The sequence below is a fragment of the Manihot esculenta genome, chromosome 2 (assembly GCF_001659605.2).
Source record: "Manihot esculenta cultivar AM560-2 chromosome 2, M.esculenta_v8, whole genome shotgun sequence".
Taxonomy (NCBI): Eukaryota; Viridiplantae; Streptophyta; class Magnoliopsida; order Malpighiales; family Euphorbiaceae; genus Manihot; species Manihot esculenta.
The window spans coordinates 4,337,646-4,355,519 of record NC_035162.2 but is presented as its reverse complement, the minus strand read 5'-3'; the positions used below and the strand labels follow the sequence as shown (position 1 = coordinate 4,355,519).

The 17,874-nt window shown below is 33.4% G+C and overlaps 2 protein-coding genes across 6 annotated transcripts; both read left to right on the top strand.

Moving 5' to 3' along the window:
• Positions 1-520: 520 nt before the first annotated feature.
• LOC110609965 (ribosome biogenesis protein WDR12 homolog) lies at positions 521-5,603 on the top strand. Of its 5 annotated transcripts, none has more exons than XR_002487121.2 (14): positions 521-855; positions 1,068-1,168; positions 1,598-1,704; positions 2,448-2,483; positions 2,605-2,690; positions 2,978-3,036; positions 3,118-3,228; positions 3,323-3,448; positions 3,799-3,942; positions 4,076-4,184; positions 4,261-4,428; positions 4,535-4,570; positions 4,658-4,751; positions 5,243-5,603. XR_002487121.2 is itself a non-coding variant. In XM_021749820.2 (14 exons), the coding sequence occupies exons 1-13, from the start codon at positions 705-707 to the stop codon at positions 4,748-4,750; spliced, it is 1,296 nt and encodes a 431-aa protein (XP_021605512.2). In that variant the 5' UTR covers positions 521-704; the 3' UTR covers position 4,751; positions 5,243-5,603. The 5 variants fall into 5 exon arrangements, 2 of the variants coding, with proteins under 2 accessions (XP_021605512.2, XP_021605511.2); XR_002487122.2 differs by having other exon boundaries at positions 5,238-5,603; XM_021749820.2 differs by having other exon boundaries at positions 4,261-4,397.
• Positions 5,604-7,119: 1,516 nt separating this feature from the next.
• On the top strand, positions 7,120-17,874 carry LOC110603462. The gene is made up of 15 exons (XM_043952455.1): positions 7,120-7,265; positions 7,438-7,582; positions 7,710-7,770; positions 8,600-10,085; positions 10,177-10,208; positions 11,540-11,672; positions 12,457-12,554; positions 12,956-13,000; positions 13,505-13,610; positions 14,252-14,378; positions 14,477-14,592; positions 15,193-15,269; positions 16,673-16,807; positions 17,275-17,343; positions 17,439-17,874. Exons 2-15 carry the CDS (start codon positions 7,464-7,466, stop codon positions 17,709-17,711), a joined length of 2,877 nt encoding a protein of 958 aa, XP_043808390.1. The 5' UTR covers positions 7,120-7,265; positions 7,438-7,463; the 3' UTR covers positions 17,712-17,874.

Below are 17,874 nucleotides of genomic sequence, written 5' to 3'. Positions count from 1 at the left end.
GAGTAAGATATGGATGGATGGGATGAACAGCGATTCAACTAGACTTGGTGGGGATGGTGCGATGAACGCTGAAGGTGAGTTGGGTTCAGCTGGTTAATGGATGGATGATTTTGGAGTGTCACTTTTTCTAAGACGGGATTGGCTGAGCTGGATTGGGCTGTTTGAGTTGGACTTTTATCAATATGTTCTGTGTTTTTATAGTTAGGGCTTATTTATGGTCTTGATTGTAATTTGTGCTAGTCTGATTGATGAGCCTTAGAAAAATATAATGCAACATGCATTATTAGAAAATGAGAGTAAGAATTTTTATAATTATATTTATTGTTTGTTTAATTGATAAAATTACAATTTGTACCTCGTTTCTCTTTTTTTTTTTCGTGTTTTAAATTAAGTGCATATAAAAAAAAAAAGAGTGCATATAATATTTAATTTCAACGTGACGAAAAAAAAAAAAAAAGGTAGAAGGTTCAATCGTTGAATTGAAGAAGAGGTATCGGTTTCTTCAAATAAAAGCAAATTACATTTCAATCCTAAGAATTGTAGGCAGTGGCATGCACTACCTAAAACCCTAGGGGTCTCTGCTTCTCTTATATTCTGTTCCTCTATATCATCCTCACTAAACCCTGCCCGAATTCCTTTTCCACTAAAGCCTACTTTCTTCTGTTTCTGCGCTGGTCCGATTGTACTGTTTGTAATTGGAGAAAATGGAAGGGGATGCAGAAGAGAGGCAGATTCAAGCACGATTTGTTACAAAACTGAAGCCCCCATTCAAAGCCCCAGTAGCTGCCATTACTATCCCAGCTAATATCACCCGTCTCGGCCTCTCAACCATCGTCAATAGCCTCCTCGAAGCCGGTACTGTTAGATTAAATTTGTGTAAAGAAGAAATGTTGAAAAATTTTATCGTTAGTTTTCAGAAGTCTAAGTTATTTTGCAGTTCATGCTTAATTTTATGACATTTCCTTGTTTCTAGCTGAATCTTCTTCTTCTTCTTCTTCTATCTATGTCTTCAATATGTTTTCCACTATTATATGGCGTTGTTAAACTTTGGGAGGTGATTATGGCAGGGAATGCTGACTGGGATAATCAGCCTTTTGATTTTCTTATTGATGGAGAGCTTGTCCGTATGTCACTTGAGCAGTTTCTTCTTGCCAAGGGCATTTCCGCGGTAATTAACTTTGGCTCTTTTTGTGTTGCAATAGCCGATTTCTTCCAATGACGTGTGACTTGCTTGAAGTAAAAGAGAAATGAAGATCTGAAAGAGAATGTTGAATGATTCCTTGATGTAATAAAATATGCAATACAGCTTATGGAAGCTTGATTTTATTGGCTGTTCATTGGAGTCTGGAGTTACTTGTGCAAGTTGATAATGGTTGATTTCTTTAGCATATTTCAATCGCTTGAGACCCTTTTAATACCAAGGAAATGCAATGCTTGTAGACTAAAGTTGAATTTCTTTTATTCTAAACGAGGGAATTGTTAAAAAGAAATCACTTGAATTGAATTTTTGCAACCTCCATCCCTTCTCTCTCTCTTTTTGTTTTCCTTTTTTTTTCTGGGGCCCTGATACGATACTGGGAATTCTTACCTATTACAGGAGAAGATATTAGAAATTGAATACGTTAAGGCAGTTGTCCCTCGGAAACAGGAGGAGCCTTCTTTGCATGATGACTGGGTCAGTGCTGTTGATGGTTCTTGTCCTCGGTAAGCATGAGTTCTTTACTTCTTGACAGCATTTACACAGCAGAGGCTTTTGGATGTCAGGATTTTGTTAAGGACCTTTAACTTTTAATTTCAGCTGTGATAGTTTTATAAGTGAACATAGATTTGTTTTCTGCAGTTTTGCATAAAAGACATTACAATGCAAATTGGTTTTATTTACTCTGGAAATAGACCTTTCTAAACTTCCGTTCCTCATTCATATACTGTTTGAACCATGAGACTGCTGAATTAGTTATCCTGCATATTTTTGCTTAGGCAGATTGAGAAGGCCGGTTTTAACTATTAGAAGAATACATTATGAATTTGTGATTTTCACTACTTTAAGGTCAAATTCATCAGGGTAAGCTTTATTTATAGCCATGCAGCAAAGCCTGAGAAAAACATAATAATTTTTCTGGTTCATCATTTATGGTTGTATATATCTAATGATGGTATTTATATTGAAAATTCAACTGTGCAACAATTTGTAGATGAAGTACATATAACAATTCAAAAGTTGTGGCAACCATAGTGAAAAATGTAATTTGAGTAGTTCTCATGTATGGAGGCTTGGAGGTTCTTCCCACACTTATTAGCATATCATACTAGGTCATGGTGCATAAGAGATAAAGATAATGCATCATATTCTTAACTTAGAATATTAGGCCATGATTGAATTATTTTGGATTACAGCTGCAAGTTTCAATGTATCATCAGAAACTGCTCTAACTTGAGGTTTTTGGCAGGTTCATTTTGACAGGGTGCTATGATGGCCTTGGAAGGTGAAATATAAGCAGAATCTTTGTTATCCTTTCTTGACAATTTCTTTATGCTTTAATGATTTTCTTCTCATATTTTATTAGGAAATGAATTTATGCCAGGTTTTTTGTGCATCTTATTTAGGGTATGGAAAGCTGCTGGGCTGTGTACGCATATACTAGAGGGACACAGTGATGCAATTACTTCTGTTAGTATTATCTCATCAGGAGGTATGAACAAGAAATTCTCAGTTTTTACTGAAAGTTGCTTTACTAGTTCTTTTACGGCCACTTGTTTAAACAGGGTGTAGTTGTTTTTCTATCTAATATCAATCAAGATGAATGCACAGATTCGTAATAAACTTTTAATTTTGTGTGAAAGAATGAATATACAGATTTGTAACAAGTTATTTGTTTTATAGAAGCTGTGGTTACTGAAAGCTGTTTCTTTATTGCTTTGAATTTTTGAAGTTAATTCTCTATTCTTCCATTGGATTGAGTTGTGTCTTAATGTGCAGATGAGGATAGTGTTACATTAGCCACTGCCTCAAAAGATCAAACTCTCAGGCTGTGGAAGGTAAAGGGACCAAAACCAATTTAACTGTTTTATAGAAGTCTTGTTGTTCCATGACTTAGTGCATTTCCTTTCTCCTGATAGTTTGATACTGAAGAACCTGAAAATTCTCCTGCAAAGATCAGGGCCTTCAAAATTTTGCGTGGGCATAATGCATCTGTGCAAAGTGTTGCAGCTGAAACTTCTGGAAGCATGGTTTTTCTGTTCACTTTTATCCTTCTTGATACTAATTATTATGCTTTAAAAATTAAACTCATATCTTCCTTGTTTATGGTTATTTATAACTTAGATCTGTTCGGGTTCTTGGGATTGTACGATCAATTTATGGAGGACAGATAAGTCTGATGCTGAAGGTGATTTAGTGTCAATTAAGAAGAGAAAAGTGAAAAACAAATCTGAGGAATCTCAGTTAGAGGTATTGGATGCGTCTAATACTCTGTGCTTCCATTTGTTTGCTACATAGTTGTGGTTATCTCTCTTGTTTCTAAGCTTTTGGTAACGAAGAAATTTTAGGGGTCATTAACAACTTAATTTGAGCAGTTTGGGTATGAAACATGGAGTTGGCAAGTAGTATATGTGTTATTTACTGAAATTGATACTTAATTCGTTTATTGCAACAATTTCCATAATTATGTTCATGAGCTGAAATGCTTCTCATGCTGTAGAAAAGGAATTTACTAATTTTAAATAGTGAGGCATGCTGTAGGTTTCTTTTACTTTGTCTCCCAAATATTTGTTGTTATTCATGGCATCTATTGCACTCAGGGTGAGGCTACATCTACATTTGTGGGCCATACACAACGCATATCGTCTGTTGTTTGGCCGGAACGTGAAACAATCTACTCTGCATCATGGGATCATTCCATTAGACGTTGGGATGTTGAGACAAGCAAAGATTCAGCAAAAATAGTATGTGTGCATCATCTTCACTGCTTTTCTCTCTCTCTCTTCATCATGTTTGCTCACTGGTTCCATGTTTGCATACCTGTTTATGAAACTCCCTTTATTGTTTAAATACTTATATTTTGTCCTAATTATGCAGTTCTGCGGAAAAGCTCTCAACTGCTTACATGTTGGAGGGGAGGGTTCAGCTCTCGTTGCTGCTGGGGGATCTGACCCCATCCTTAGGATATGGGATCCACGAAAACCCGGTATGTACAATGTATAATTCTCATGCATGCGTGTGACTATATCTGTCTTAAATTTACACTTCTATTAATCTTGTAGGAACTTCTGCTCCTATTTATCAGTTCTCGTCTCACACTGCTTGGGTTTCGGCTTGTAAATGGCATGATAAGTCTTGGTTTCATTTACTTTCTGCATCCTATGATGGAAAAGTTATGTTGTGGGATCTAAGAACTGCGGTACTGTATTCTCTTTTACTTTTAACTATTGGTGGGTTTGCCTAGACCAAATAAACAAGTGATTTAGGTCCACTATCCTTCATTGCGTTTCTGACTGGTGGCATAGTAATGTTCTGAATTGTTTGTTGTTGTTGCAGTGGCCCCTGGCTGTTATTGAATCTCATGAAGACAAGGTATGATACATTCTGTTGCACCTACTATGTCTTTATCTTGGCATTCTTCAAATTTACATTTACCTGGGAGTATGTATTGTAATTCAGGTACTATGTGCTGATTGGTGGAGAGGGGATTGTGTGGTAAGTGGTGGGGTTGACTGCAAGCTATGCATTTCTTCTGACACTGCTGTGCAGTAAGGTAGGGACTGTAATGCATTCATTTTATTTAGCTATAAGTTATAAATTTAGTTAAAAAATGGCTTCTCTTCCATCCTTGTGCTTTCTCCTTTCTTTTGTCGTTGCATTCTTGGCATAAGGTGTGTGACTGTATTTGTGTGTATTATATAAGTTTGGATTCTCTTTTTCTCTCTCTTAGATGGAAGGAAGCAGTTAAAAAACATTTTGAAAACATTGTATTCTGAAAATATGCTTGTTTGAAATAGGCCACCTTTGGATGATAGCAAGCTCGTGTATGCTTAAGATACAACATGATCATTTTAGGTGTTTTAGTTCCCCTCTATTGTTCAGTTCTTTATGGGTGCAGTTGTTATAAACTTTTGATTAATAACTCTACCTGTGGGTCCATTGATTGCATTCTGCAGTATTCTTATTTTTGTGACGGAAACTTCTTTATCATTTGTTACCCCATTAAATGACTATTCCTTCTGTGTATTTGTTTGCAAAGGGAAGAATTATGGGGAAAGATGGAAGCAACTTCTGGAGAACATGGTTTTGATACTACAAGGATCGTTGTCCGTCTCAGGCTCTTATTAACTCTAGCGAGACGGGGAAGCCTGATTCTCTGTCAGACAAAGGAGCTGAAGCTGATTGATGGATTTAAGCTCTAGTCACTTTTTTTCCAGACACTTTTATGTAATGTTAATTTTGGCAACTGTGATATCTTATGGGGATGTCATTGGGCCAATAAATTTTTATAAAATTGTATACGTGGAGAGAAATTGATTTGTTAGGTTTTTAATTTTGATGGAAAATTGATTTGTAGTAATGAAAAATGAGACATGCGCAAGGGTGTGCTGTCCTTTTTTTTTTTGAGAATCCCTTTCTTCTTGTTGTTTTTGATGATGGATATTAACATATGCAACTCTTCATTTTAGTTTTAGATTTTTAATCAATTAGTTTCATCATTAGCCATCATACGATTCTGATGAAAGATGAGTAGCGAAAACCAATGGAAAAGCATGTATATACGTTTCCCCAACTTTCAGTAGTCTACCCTTCATTTTTTATTTATTTATGGGAATTTCTATAATTATTTTTCAAATAAAAAATTATTTTATTAAAAAATAAATTAAATTTAATAGAAATCAATTTCCGTACAGTGATTTTTAGTTTTGTAAATTAATATTTTACAGAAAATTAATTTTTTAAAAAAATATTATACTAATTAAGATAATAAAAGTTCTATCAAACTGATGATAATATTATTATTAACTAAAAATAATATTTCGTTCTATTAGTTATAGAAAAGTAATATTAATTTTATATTTTAAAATATTAATATTTTAAAATATCTTTGAAAATTTCATTTTTATTAGTATAATTATTTTGGAGAAATGTATATCATTATATATACATTTATAAAATCTACAATACAAATATGATAGATTTCATTTTTAATTTTTTCAAAATATTATTTTTATATATTATTAAAAATTATTTTATTTTCATTAATATTATATAATCTTCGTAATATGTAATTATAAAAAACTAATTTACTTATGTAAAAATTTAAAGTTAAATATAAAATTTTTATAAAGTAGTAATAGTTTACGTGACATTCGTCACGTTATTTAAAAGAAAGTAACCGTCAGAAGTCATCCTTATTTATTTATTTTTTTTAAAAGACTATTTATATATTTTTAATGGTCGTTTTCTGCTTTTTCACGCTTGAAGTTTTCTCTTTACCCCATAAAAAGGTTCTCCCTCTTTACGTGACTAGCCGTGAGTTGCTGAAAGCTAAACTTTTTGTATGACATATTTAACCTTCATTGCAAAGTTCCAAATAAATCCTCGGACAATTTTACTATATTTTAGTCTTGGTGTCTTTATTTATTTTCCTAGCTTTTTTTACTTCATTTTGCTTTTAAATTAAACAATTATTATTATTAAGACTAATTATAATTAATTTAATAAATGTCAAGTTTTTTATTTTCATTTCATTCATCAAATAAATTATATAATAATATATCAAACTTAGGATTTTTAATAGAGTTTTTAAATCTTTAACGTTTTGTATTTTTTTAAATTTAATGTAACTGTAATAAAAGATGATATGTAAATGGAAGATTTTTTTAATGTAGCAAGAAGGAGAGTTTATTAGTCGTAGTTATTTATTTTAACGAATAATATCACATAATAAATTATAAATTTTTCATAAGTTTTATTTATTTTAAAATTTAATATTTATATTTGGTAAATTATAGAATTTTTCTGGCTGTATAAGCTTTTGCATGACCACAGGGGCATAAATGTCCTTAAAAGAAAAAGTCAACGGTCAAACTGATTATCGAATCTCAAGTTTGAGCGCTTCACTGAGAACTGCAAATAGGCCGAGTGCCCGCGCTTATTACATCTCCAACTTCTCATTTAACATGCAAATCCAAGCTTCATAAATTTCTTAATCACAGCAAAAGCTACTGTAAATCAAGATGCTTCTTCAAACAATTTGATACATTTTGGTGATCGAGTTCAGGTCAGAGGCATTCTTCAATTCAGTGATCTGTGTTAAGTTCTTTGATCTCATTCATTTACCCATCTTCAATGTCTATCGCTCTTTCGTTTGACATCATCTTCCCGGTTAATCTTCTTGTTGTTTTTACGTTTTAAAATATAATTCTTGCTTGGTTCCCCTATCTTCACTGCAGAAAAATCTCTATTGACAATCGGAGACATGTCTGGGATCCTCCCCTGTTGTCACCTTGTTCCTTCGGCCTCATTTGATAAGAATGTTTCGATTTTTTGTCTCCGGAAGAATCCTCTAATCTTTCCGAGTGCCTGTAGGCGGAAAAGGTTATACATGAGTCTTAAATCCTGTATTTTATCAGTTTATGCTTCAAAATTTTATAGATCGTGGTTTATGATTTTGTTGTTATTTTAAAATTTTCAAGTGATTTGGTTTTCATGAGAAATCTTACAGGAGATTTTCGTATAATAGCAATTGGCAATTTAAACCAAGAACCACTTTTTTATCGAGTACGGTAAGCAAGAATTTTTATTCACTGCTATTCTGTTTTAAATTTATTTTATATATTTAGGACAAGAATACTATCTTCTGCATTATTTTGCTTCCTGTAGGATCTTTTTTTCCCCCAGTTTTCCTCTTAATTAGGGGCAAGTATGGTTATGAACGGGGCCAAATGGAATCATGGCTTCTTCATATCTTTTTCCCATGATGGTATGATGTGAGAATGCTGTCCTAAACTGGCCCCTCATCCCAATAAGCCCTACCCCTATCTAGATATTCAAACTTGGGTTATCTTTTATTTTCTTTCTCTTTTAGGGAAAATAATTTAAGTCATTTAAAAGGATGCAACATTTCATTTGTCTTTAAGATTGTTAAGTTTATAAGCGTCTATGAATTGGCTAATTTGTTGCATGGGTGACTTTTGAATCATGTTTTGCTACATGTATATTAAAATTTGTTAATTAAAAATATGCTATCTCAACTTCTCTATTTAGTAAATATTATACATGAAACATTAGGCATGAGAAATTTCAAAGCTTAGATCCATCTTAGGTAATTTATGGGAGTGTTGGAGAGATTTTACTTAACAATTGTGTCAACGAAAATAATTTTAGTAAATAGAGATTCTTCATCATTGGCATTTTTCATGCAAGTAATCTAAAGTCAATAGAACTCGTGAATTCTTTTGGCCAAATTTGTCATGCCTAAATTTTTAAACAAAGAATGGTGAATTTGATTTTGCATTGTCGTTTGTGATTGTTATATTTAATAAAAAAGCTGAGAGAATATGAATGTGTCAAGTGATATAAGAGAGACTCATGATTTCTAGATTTCTAAAGCAGGACGATTATAATGATACCTTCACAAGTGGGGTCAACAGTGGAGATGGTCTTTCATCAAAGGGCGATGAAGAAAATGAAGTAATGGCAGCTAAGAAAGCTCTTTCTGAGGCCCGAGCCAAACAGGAAGCTATGGAAAAAGAAAGAAATGAGTTGCTTGAAAAGTTGGCCCGATATGAGGTTAAACAACAAGAGAATGAGGCTACCATATTGCATGACAAGGAATTGGCTATTGCAGAATTGGAGGCCACTAAATCACACTTCCATCAGAAGCTGCAGGAGACGGTGGAAGAGAATTTCACTTTGGAATCTAAGCTGGTCCTTGCAAAACAAGATGCTGTTGAACTTGCAGTACAAGTTGAAAAATTAGCAGAGATTGCTATTAAGCAGGCAACATCTCGCATACTAGAAGATGCCCAAATGAGGGTATTAGCTGCTGAAACTTCTGCTGCTGATGCAGCTCTTCAGATTGAAGAACAAATTAGGAATGCAACTGAAGGTACCATAATGTCAGTTGTTGAACAGTCAAAAGATGCTATACAGAGGGCCCTGGGCATGGCAGAAAATGCTGGTGACTATGCAACAAAAGCTGTGGCAATCTTTAGTGATGGTTTTAGTCCAGTTGATGAGATTGCTTCCATCAAATCGGAAAATATTAGTTTAAAAGGCATTGTAAATGATTTAGAATCTCAGCTGTTGATCATGAGAAGTGAGGTTGATAAGTTTAAGGTTGAGTTGGAACATGTCCATGCAAAAGCAAATGCCTCTGAACTCCGAGCTCATGATGCTGAGAAAGCATTGCTTGAATTTCAAGAGTCAAACAAGAAAACGATTTTCCAGAGGGAGGAGGACATTAGCTCTTTTCTAGAGAAAATAAAGAAGGATGCTGCAGAAAAAAAGAAGGCTGCGTCCAAGGCTTTTAAGGTTGAGCTGGAAAGCATCAAGGCTGCCATTGAGGCTGCTAAAGAAACAGCACACTCAAGGGAAAATGTCTACATGAGGAGATGTGAATCATTGCAGAGATCAATAAGGGCCTCTGAAGAGGCTTTAAAAACATGGAGGCATAGAGCAGAAATGGCTGAGTCACTATTTCTACAGGATGACAAGGATGAAGATGCCATCTTTGTTGTCAACGGCGGGCGTATAGATCTTTTGACAGATGATGATTCACTAAAATGGAAACTTTTGAGTGATGGTCCTCGTAGAGAGCTACCTCAACGGATGGCAAGAAGGATCAGAACCATCCGGCCTAAGTTCCCACCAAGAAAAATTGATGTATCTGAAGCATTAACATCAAAACTTAAACATCTGGATTTACCCAAACTTGATGAAGTATGGTCAATTGCTCAAGAGAAGCCTAAGGAAGGAGACACACTCATTGAGCATGTGATTGAGAAAGAAACAATAGAGAAGAAGAGAAAGGCTTTAGAACAAGCTCTTAAACAGAAGACCATACAATGGCAGAGGACCCCAGAACATACAAAATTAGGTTAGTTTGATATTCCAGAAATATATTACTTCATGTTATCCACATAATGTTGTTTGTATCTGACCTGACAATTATATGGTCCTAATTGCAGAACCAGGAACTGGAACAGGGCGTGAGATTGTGGTTAGTATACTGATCAAAGTTGCAATCTGACAAATTTGTTTTCATTTCTTTTTTGTTTTTCCCCTTTTTTATATAGGAAAATTCTGTTTTTATGCATAATGCATACATTACATTTTGTGGTGCCTGGGTTATGTAGTTTTATGTTTGAAACCATAAGCATCTAATATGTCCTGGGAACTTTGATATTTTACTGAAAGTTTTTGATATATATGTAATTGATCTGGAAAATTTTGTTATATTTTTTCTAACAAAATACAGATCCATTTTGCATGATGACTGTGTCTTAGAAGATGGAATGGCATATGGAATTGTAATGAAATTCAAACTAGGAGGTCCATTTTCTTACCAAATATGCATCTTTTGGCAGTCATACTCCTCAATTTGTTTGTTAATATTCTTACTTTCTTTTGTGTGCTGTATGAGAACAAGATTGAAATCTGATTCTTGGAATTGATTAAACGCTAAAGTTTCTTATTGGAATTCTTTTGCCTTTCGAATTCAGTATCTTGAGTTTTCTAATTTTGTATGCAGATTTAATGTGTAATAAGACACTGAATTTTTTCATAGATTCTGTAATTGTTGCTTGCAGCATTTCAAGTGTTCCCTTCAGACTTTAATTGGCTGGTTAAGTCTGAGGTTGGAAGTGAGCAAATTTAAAAAGAAAAGAAAAACATTTGAAATAGCATGGATAGAACTTTAATGACATTGCTTGCAGACAGTTGTTTGGATCATTGTATTGTGATGGAGCTTTGCTGGATCCTAAAAGATTGGCTTTTTCCTATTAGTAAACATACATTTCAGACCCATGCAATGCAGCAAAAGCTATTCAATTACATGACATGTGTAATATGTTGACTGCATGAGGGAAAAAAGAAAAATTCACCCTCAGTATATATTTTATTGGATTACTTGGTGCGGAAGCTTTTGAGTGTGAAGGATGGATGGGGGGAACTTGGATAAGTTCACTTGAGTTTTTGTCTCTTTCTAATACATTTTAGAGTTCAGGTTATGGCTATATGAGTAATGGAAATGGTGGCCAGCTGGCAAGATTGATTACTAAAAGTATTATATTGCCTGGTGGATGATACCGTATGGTATTGTCTTAGAATATGTGGGAAGGAAGATGGTGGAGAATATCCAATTTGGGGTTTTGAGGAACTCTTATTGCTTTGTGTTTGATTTTCAATAAATCTAGTCCATCTCTGTGTCTAGGGATCATTTGAAATTTTAATTTCAGGCATTAGTTTATCTTACTTTTGGTGCTTCCATGTATGTCTGGCATATTTATTGTATATTTACATTTTTCATGTTGTAATTTATCACTCTTAAAGTTTCAAGCTTTCAACTGGGAAAGCTGGAGAAGAGAGTGGTATGTAGAGTTAGCTCCTAAAGCTGCTGATTTATCTCAATGTGGGGTAACGTCAGTGTGGCTTCCTCCGCCCACAGAATCTGTTGCTCCTCAAGGTTTGTCTCAATAGCTTCAATTTTTGCCTTGGTATAAATATGAGACAAAATATTATGAATATGAAATAGTCATATTGTTTTCTTTTTTCTTTTTTGTAATATGAACACCATTATTATATTGTATATCTGGATGAGCAACATCTTAGGAACGTTGTATTCATTTTACAAATGGCAATTCTTGTGCTTAGGTTAGTGATCAAAGTTGCAAGGTATTCTGAATTATTATTGGGTAAATTACTTTTTCGTCTATGAATTGTCAAAATTATTACATGTCCCTTGATTTTCAGAACTCAACTAATTTATATATTTTGAATCCATTAAACTGAAGTTCCTCCAATCAAATTTTGAAATGTGTTTTTTTGGTTTGATGAATTCAAAGTACAAGGACTTAATATTGATTTTTGAAAAGACATATATGTTATTTTTGACATAATTCATGGGCGAAAAGTAATTTATCTTTAAGGGTAGTTTGGTCATTTTATAAAATTGACAAAAAATTGGATGGAGAGACCTTCAATTTGATGAAGTCAAAATTATAGAGATTGAACCAATGGTTTTTAAAACTTCAGGGATGTGCTAATTTTGACATAACTTAAGGATGAAAAATTAATTTACCAATTATAGTATTGCTAAGTAATTGCCTGCTGTTCTAATAAGGTTGTAGACTTCTATTGTTCTAAACATTTGCATATTATGGTTCAGAGAAACTAGTAGTAAGATCTGACTGTCAATGCAGCAGCATGGAAAGTACAAAATTCAATGAATATTATTTATAAATTTTCAGGTTATATGCCTTCAGATCTCTACAACTTGAACTCAGCATATGGCTCCGTGGAAGAACTGAAACACTGTATAGAGGAAATGCATGCTCATAATATTCTTGTAAGTTATAATTTTCAGCTTTACAAAATTTTCATTGGCTATTTAAAAGGCAATTATTTTTCCCATCGCATTTAATAATTTATAACCTAACAGTTTCTTGAAATGAGGCTTAATATTATATATGGATTACATTTTGTTCCTAGTAACTTCTACGATTCCAACTTAGTGCACATTGAATCTATGGAATATGATGTGTTTTCTGTTGGCAAACCTCAGTCACAAGTCCATTCATACAATAAAAATTTGACAATCTACACATTTTAGTTGACTAAAATTTCTTTGAAGTGTAATTATTTTGTCTGCATTTGCACTAAAAAGCTAAAATATCAATAGATGCTTGTCATATTTATGCTTAATAACAACGAGAAGTAGACTGATAAATGTGTTTCTTGTGTATATAGGCCTTGGGAGATGTTGTACTAAATCATCGATGTGCACATAAGCAGGTAATATCGTTATTTGCTTTATATTTTTATTGTTCTTATTTCTAATCTACATATTTTTTAGTTGTTCGATCTTCATCACAAAACAACTCCCCTCCCCCACCCCTTTCTCTCTTCTTTTATTTCAGGATACATTTTGTAATATTTTCAATAACTTAATGCTGAAAGTTTTGAGGAATAAATTGAGCTTTCTGATTCTTATTTGCATCAATCATGCAAAAGCTCAACCACTTGAAAATGATAATATTGTGGTAACAATGATTCAAACCTCGTTTCATGTCTAATACTCTTCCTCTCTATCAAATAGCATGGAGCCAATTGTTTTCATTTACAATTTGCTCTCAAGTTTTAATTGTGATTTTGAAAAGAAAAGTGTTGCACAACAAACTCCACCTACTATGTCTCCCTACTCTCCTAAGGACATCCATAGGACAGGCAGACTTATTTTCAAGGTGCACTTCATAATTTGTTACTGCCTCTTGATAAATTAATATTCTGTAATTTCAGAGTCCAAATGGTGTTTGGAATATTTTTGGTGGAAAGCTTGCATGGGGGCCAGAAGCAATTGTTTGTGATGACCCAACGTTCCAGGGTCGTGGAAATCCTTCAAGTGGTATGTGAAGTTGTGAATTGTCAAAATTTGTTTTCGATTGAGGTGTTGTATGATTATTTTGTAATATGATGGTACGTTTCTAGTTTCTTTTATTTTTAATTTGTACATTGAAGTCTATAATTACAATTTCACAATCTTGTTGGAGTCCTGCAGATCATCTAAATATTTTATTTCCAAAGGAAATAAGTAAAGTTATAGCTATTATGAACATCATTTCCTTAAATGGGCACAAAAAATTCAGCTTAATGTCCAAACACATTTTCTTTTTGAAGAAGTAGTTTTTTCATGTTATCATTCTCTTCTTTGATACTCCCTTCATCCCATAAAGATAGGCTTATAGTTAATATTTTCTGAATTAAGAAAATATAGTTAATAAAGTTAAAATAATAAATTTTATATTATTTTTTCTAATATATCCTCCATTCTTATCATTCCTTTACTAAATTATTTTTGAAGCTAATAAATTTTACATTTTCAATGAATATTAAATAGAGGTATATTAGAATCAATAAATTATTATCTCAAAAAAGAAAGTGGACTATAAATTTAGACGGATATGAAAGGAAAGCAAGTCTATCTTTATCGGACGTGAGTAATATAAATTACTAGTATAGATAAAGAAACTATCATACTCTACGCAGGTGATGTATTCCATGCAGCTCCAAACATTGATCATTCTCAAGAGTTTGTACGAAGAGACATAAAGGAGTGGCTAAAGTGGCTTAAAAGTGAAATTCGTTTTGATGGGTGGCGCCTTGACTTTGTAAGGTGATTGTCCGTTATGCTTTTGATTTTATGATGTGCTGAAAATTGCTTTTCCTAGTAATCTATTGGGACCCAGATAAGCGTTTTTCTGTTGTTTGCAGAGGTTTCTCTGGAACATATGTTAAGGAATATATTGAAGCTTCAAGTCCTGCATTTGCTATAGGAGAATACTGGGATAGTTTAGGTTATGAGCATGGTAGCCTGTGTTACAATCAAGGTAATCTCCTATTGCTGTTGATTTAATTGGTAAATTAGTATGGATAATTTTAAATGTTAAGTTTGCTTTCTTCTTTTTCTTTCTTTCTTTCTTTTTTTATTTTTTTTTTCAAAAAAAAGAGTATAAATAAAGAGTAGAGCCTCCTTATGCAAAATGAAAATGATTTTCTATGAAGATATTTATACAATGTTGACCTTATCCTATTAAAAATCTCGAAGATGTAGCATCTAGACAAATATGATAATATTTGCCTTTTCTTTCCTTTTTTTTTCTTTGGTTCTTTTTTGATAAAAGTAATTTTGGAATTTCTTTCCTTTCAGTTAAATTATCAAGCCATATTATAAAATTTTAGACTAACTGAAACTTACTAATATACAAAGTATTATTGGCTATAAGAATCAAAGAGTTCTCTATTTTGCATTATGAGAAATTATACTTTCCAGGGTGATTCATCAAAGGTTCCTGTATGGCTGGTCTTTCATTCTTAATTTCTTGCTGCTTTACTAACATATCTCTTCCTACTGCACATGATATAAATTGTATGTTCTTGTGGCTTATGGTAGAGATAGTTTTAATAATCCAATCTTGAACATGTGCTAGATGCTCATCGGCAAAGGATAGTCAATTGGATCAATGCCACAGGTGGTACTTCCTCAGCATTTGATGTCACAACAAAGGTATTTTCTGGACTGCAGTTGGCAGTCTTTTCATAGATGCCTGTAACCCTGAGAAGGTTTAGTACTAGTGCCTGTTTCATCGTGTTTTCATGATGTTATTAGTTTTATTTTTCTCAATTAGATCGAAATGCAATGGATGATTGGTCAAGTTAGTGTTCCTGTTCTTGACTTTGTGTTAAGTTTTTTTCTGGGCGAATATTATAATGTTGGCATAGAGGTTTTTAAAAAAATCTGAAAACTTGGTCATGATGGATTTTTTTAATCATTTCAGCTGGTTATTAGCTCTTGATTAAAATCCTGAATATTTGGTTGAAACATTTGTGCTCTGCACAAGACTTCCTGCTATGACATCCGTCTAATTTTAAGTTCTAAAACTTCTGCCTCTTGCTTTTATGGTTGAAATAACGGTTAAGATTTCTCTCACCCTCTCCCGCTCAGTGCCCACGTGCATCACGAGTAATGCCATGTGGTTGGGGAAAACTAGTGTCATTCTAACTTTGATACAGATCATAATTTTGTTGGATAAGACAAAGTGAAATTGACTCTAGTCAGCAACATTTATCATTATATTCTTCACAAGTAATAATATTTTTTTTAAGGTTCTAATTTCTATCACTTCGTTTTTCTTTAAATTTGATGCACATAAAAGAAACGCATTTTCTTAAGAGGTATTAAAGCTTTCATCTTATTCAAAAAAAAAAAAAAAAAGATGATATTTGTGTTCATTGGTTACAAAAAAATGTTCACAAGCTTTTGAAGAATATCACTATTACTCAGTGGGACTTTCATATCTAGATCCAGTCTAACATGAATTAAAACACAAATATGTGAGCCATAAATCATGTGTCTTGGAACATGGTAGAATGGATCTAAACAAGAAATTTTCTAATATTAGCACATAACATGGATCAGTTCCTAAAACATAATTTTCAGGGAAAAAACAAGGTTGCATCTTTATATATTATATTCACTTGCATAAATTTACATTTATGAATAAAGTTTTGAAAATAATAATGCTTCCACATTCATCTGATACATGTGTAGTTTAAATTACTCATTTTCTTGCGGAGGAAAAGCAGGGGCAATATTTTGCATCTCTTGTAAATTTGTGTGGATATTGACTTTAAATTATAAACTTTTCTTGGGGAAGTGAAGGAAAATGGAACACCATAGAAGCTGGAAGATGGGGTTACAAGCGGCTTTATGTTTTGTATTTTAAAAATGGAATTTTGTCAATTATTGATATGATAGATATGTAGAGCACCAAAAGGCTGTTTTGAAGGATTATATGAGTTCCTATGGTTTTTATATGCCTGGGTTTCCGCGTTTTGCCTTTCTTTCATTCCTTAAGTATCTTCTGCAGTTGCATACTCATTCAAGTTCTAACCTTTTGCATTTTTCAGGGGATACTCCACTCAGCCCTGCATAATGAATATTGGAGGTTAATAGATCCTTCGGGAAAGCCAACAGGAGTTATGGGATGGTGGCCTTCACGTGCTGTCACATTTTTAGAGAATCATGACACAGGGTCAACACAGGTTCTCTCTCTTTCTCTCTCTCTCTCTCTCCCTCTCCTTCTGGCATGTGCATGCATACATGTAAAATAGACTTGCTGTGAAGTGTATGAAGCTGCCAAAGTTTTCATGGTTTTCTAATGATGTAATTGTATATCTTAGCTGTGTTTGTTGTCAATTTGAATCTAGTATATTTACCTGTTGTAAGATTTTGTAATGGTCCAGGCATTAAGTGACACTGACAACTAGTTTTTGTAAGCTTTTTTCTAATTTCTGATTGAATAATCTATGTCATTCCATGGTTCACAATCTGCTAATTTTGGTGTAACTGGAGAGTCACTTGATTTTAATACTAATTGCATGACCTTAACTATGAAATGAGGAGCAGAACTTCACATTTTCCACATCGATCTGCTTCAAATCTAATTAATTTAGTAACAGAACCCAAATTGAATGCAATGAACTAAACTAATTTTTCCATTTTGTTTCAGGGTCATTGGCCATTTCCACGAAATAAACTGGGACAAGGATATGCATATATTTTGACTCACCCTGGAACGGTTAGTTAATCATTGGAATTACCAAGTAATTTGCAGGACATGCATCCAAGCCCTGTATTTTGTTACCTAACCCAGATTTTCTCCTCAAATTTCAGCCTGTGATATTTTACGACCATTTCTATGACTTTGGCATCCGAGATATCATCAGTGAGCTGGTTGAGGCTCGAAGGCAGGCTGGTATCCATTGCCGGAGCTCAGTCAAGATATACCATGCAAACAACGAGGGCTATGTTGCACGGATTGGTGATACACTAGTGATGAAGCTTGGCCATTTTGATTGGAATCCCTCCAAGGAAAATAACCTGGATGGAAGCTGGCAAAAGTTTCTTGACAAAGGGTGTGATTATCAGATATGGTTAAGACAATGATGGTCTGATTAAATAAGGAAAAATGAATAAAGTTGCTCCATTTATTAATCAACAATTGCAACTTCTCAGACCTGATTTAGAAGTTTTTGTCTTCCCTTTGAATAAACTCCTTGTTTATTTCACATGTTCTATCAAATAAGAAGTCCACGTAAATTTTCATCAA

What these genes read in the sequence shown, in the direction of transcription:
- LOC110609965 (XM_021749820.2), top strand. Translation starts at nt 705, where the DNA reads ATGGAAGGGGATGCAGAAGAGAGGCAGATTCAAGCACGATTTGTTACA. An exon ending in TGTGGGATCTAAGAACTGCG is followed by an intron (nt 4,398 to 4,534) that starts GTACTGTATTCT and finishes TTGTTGTTGCAG; the next exon opens with TGGCCCCTGGCTGTTATTGA. An exon ending in TTGAATCTCATGAAGACAAG is followed by an intron (nt 4,571 to 4,657) that starts GTATGATACATT and finishes ATTGTAATTCAG; the next exon opens with GTACTATGTGCTGATTGGTG.
- LOC110603462 (XM_043952455.1), top strand. Translation starts at nt 7,464, where the DNA reads ATGTCTGGGATCCTCCCCTGTTGTCACCTTGTTCCTTCGGCCTCATTT. An exon ending in AGTGCCTGTAGGCGGAAAAG is followed by an intron (nt 7,583 to 7,709) that starts GTTATACATGAG and finishes GAAATCTTACAG; the next exon opens with GAGATTTTCGTATAATAGCA. An exon ending in CATTTGATGTCACAACAAAG is followed by an intron (nt 15,270 to 16,672) that starts GTATTTTCTGGA and finishes TGCATTTTTCAG; the next exon opens with GGGATACTCCACTCAGCCCT.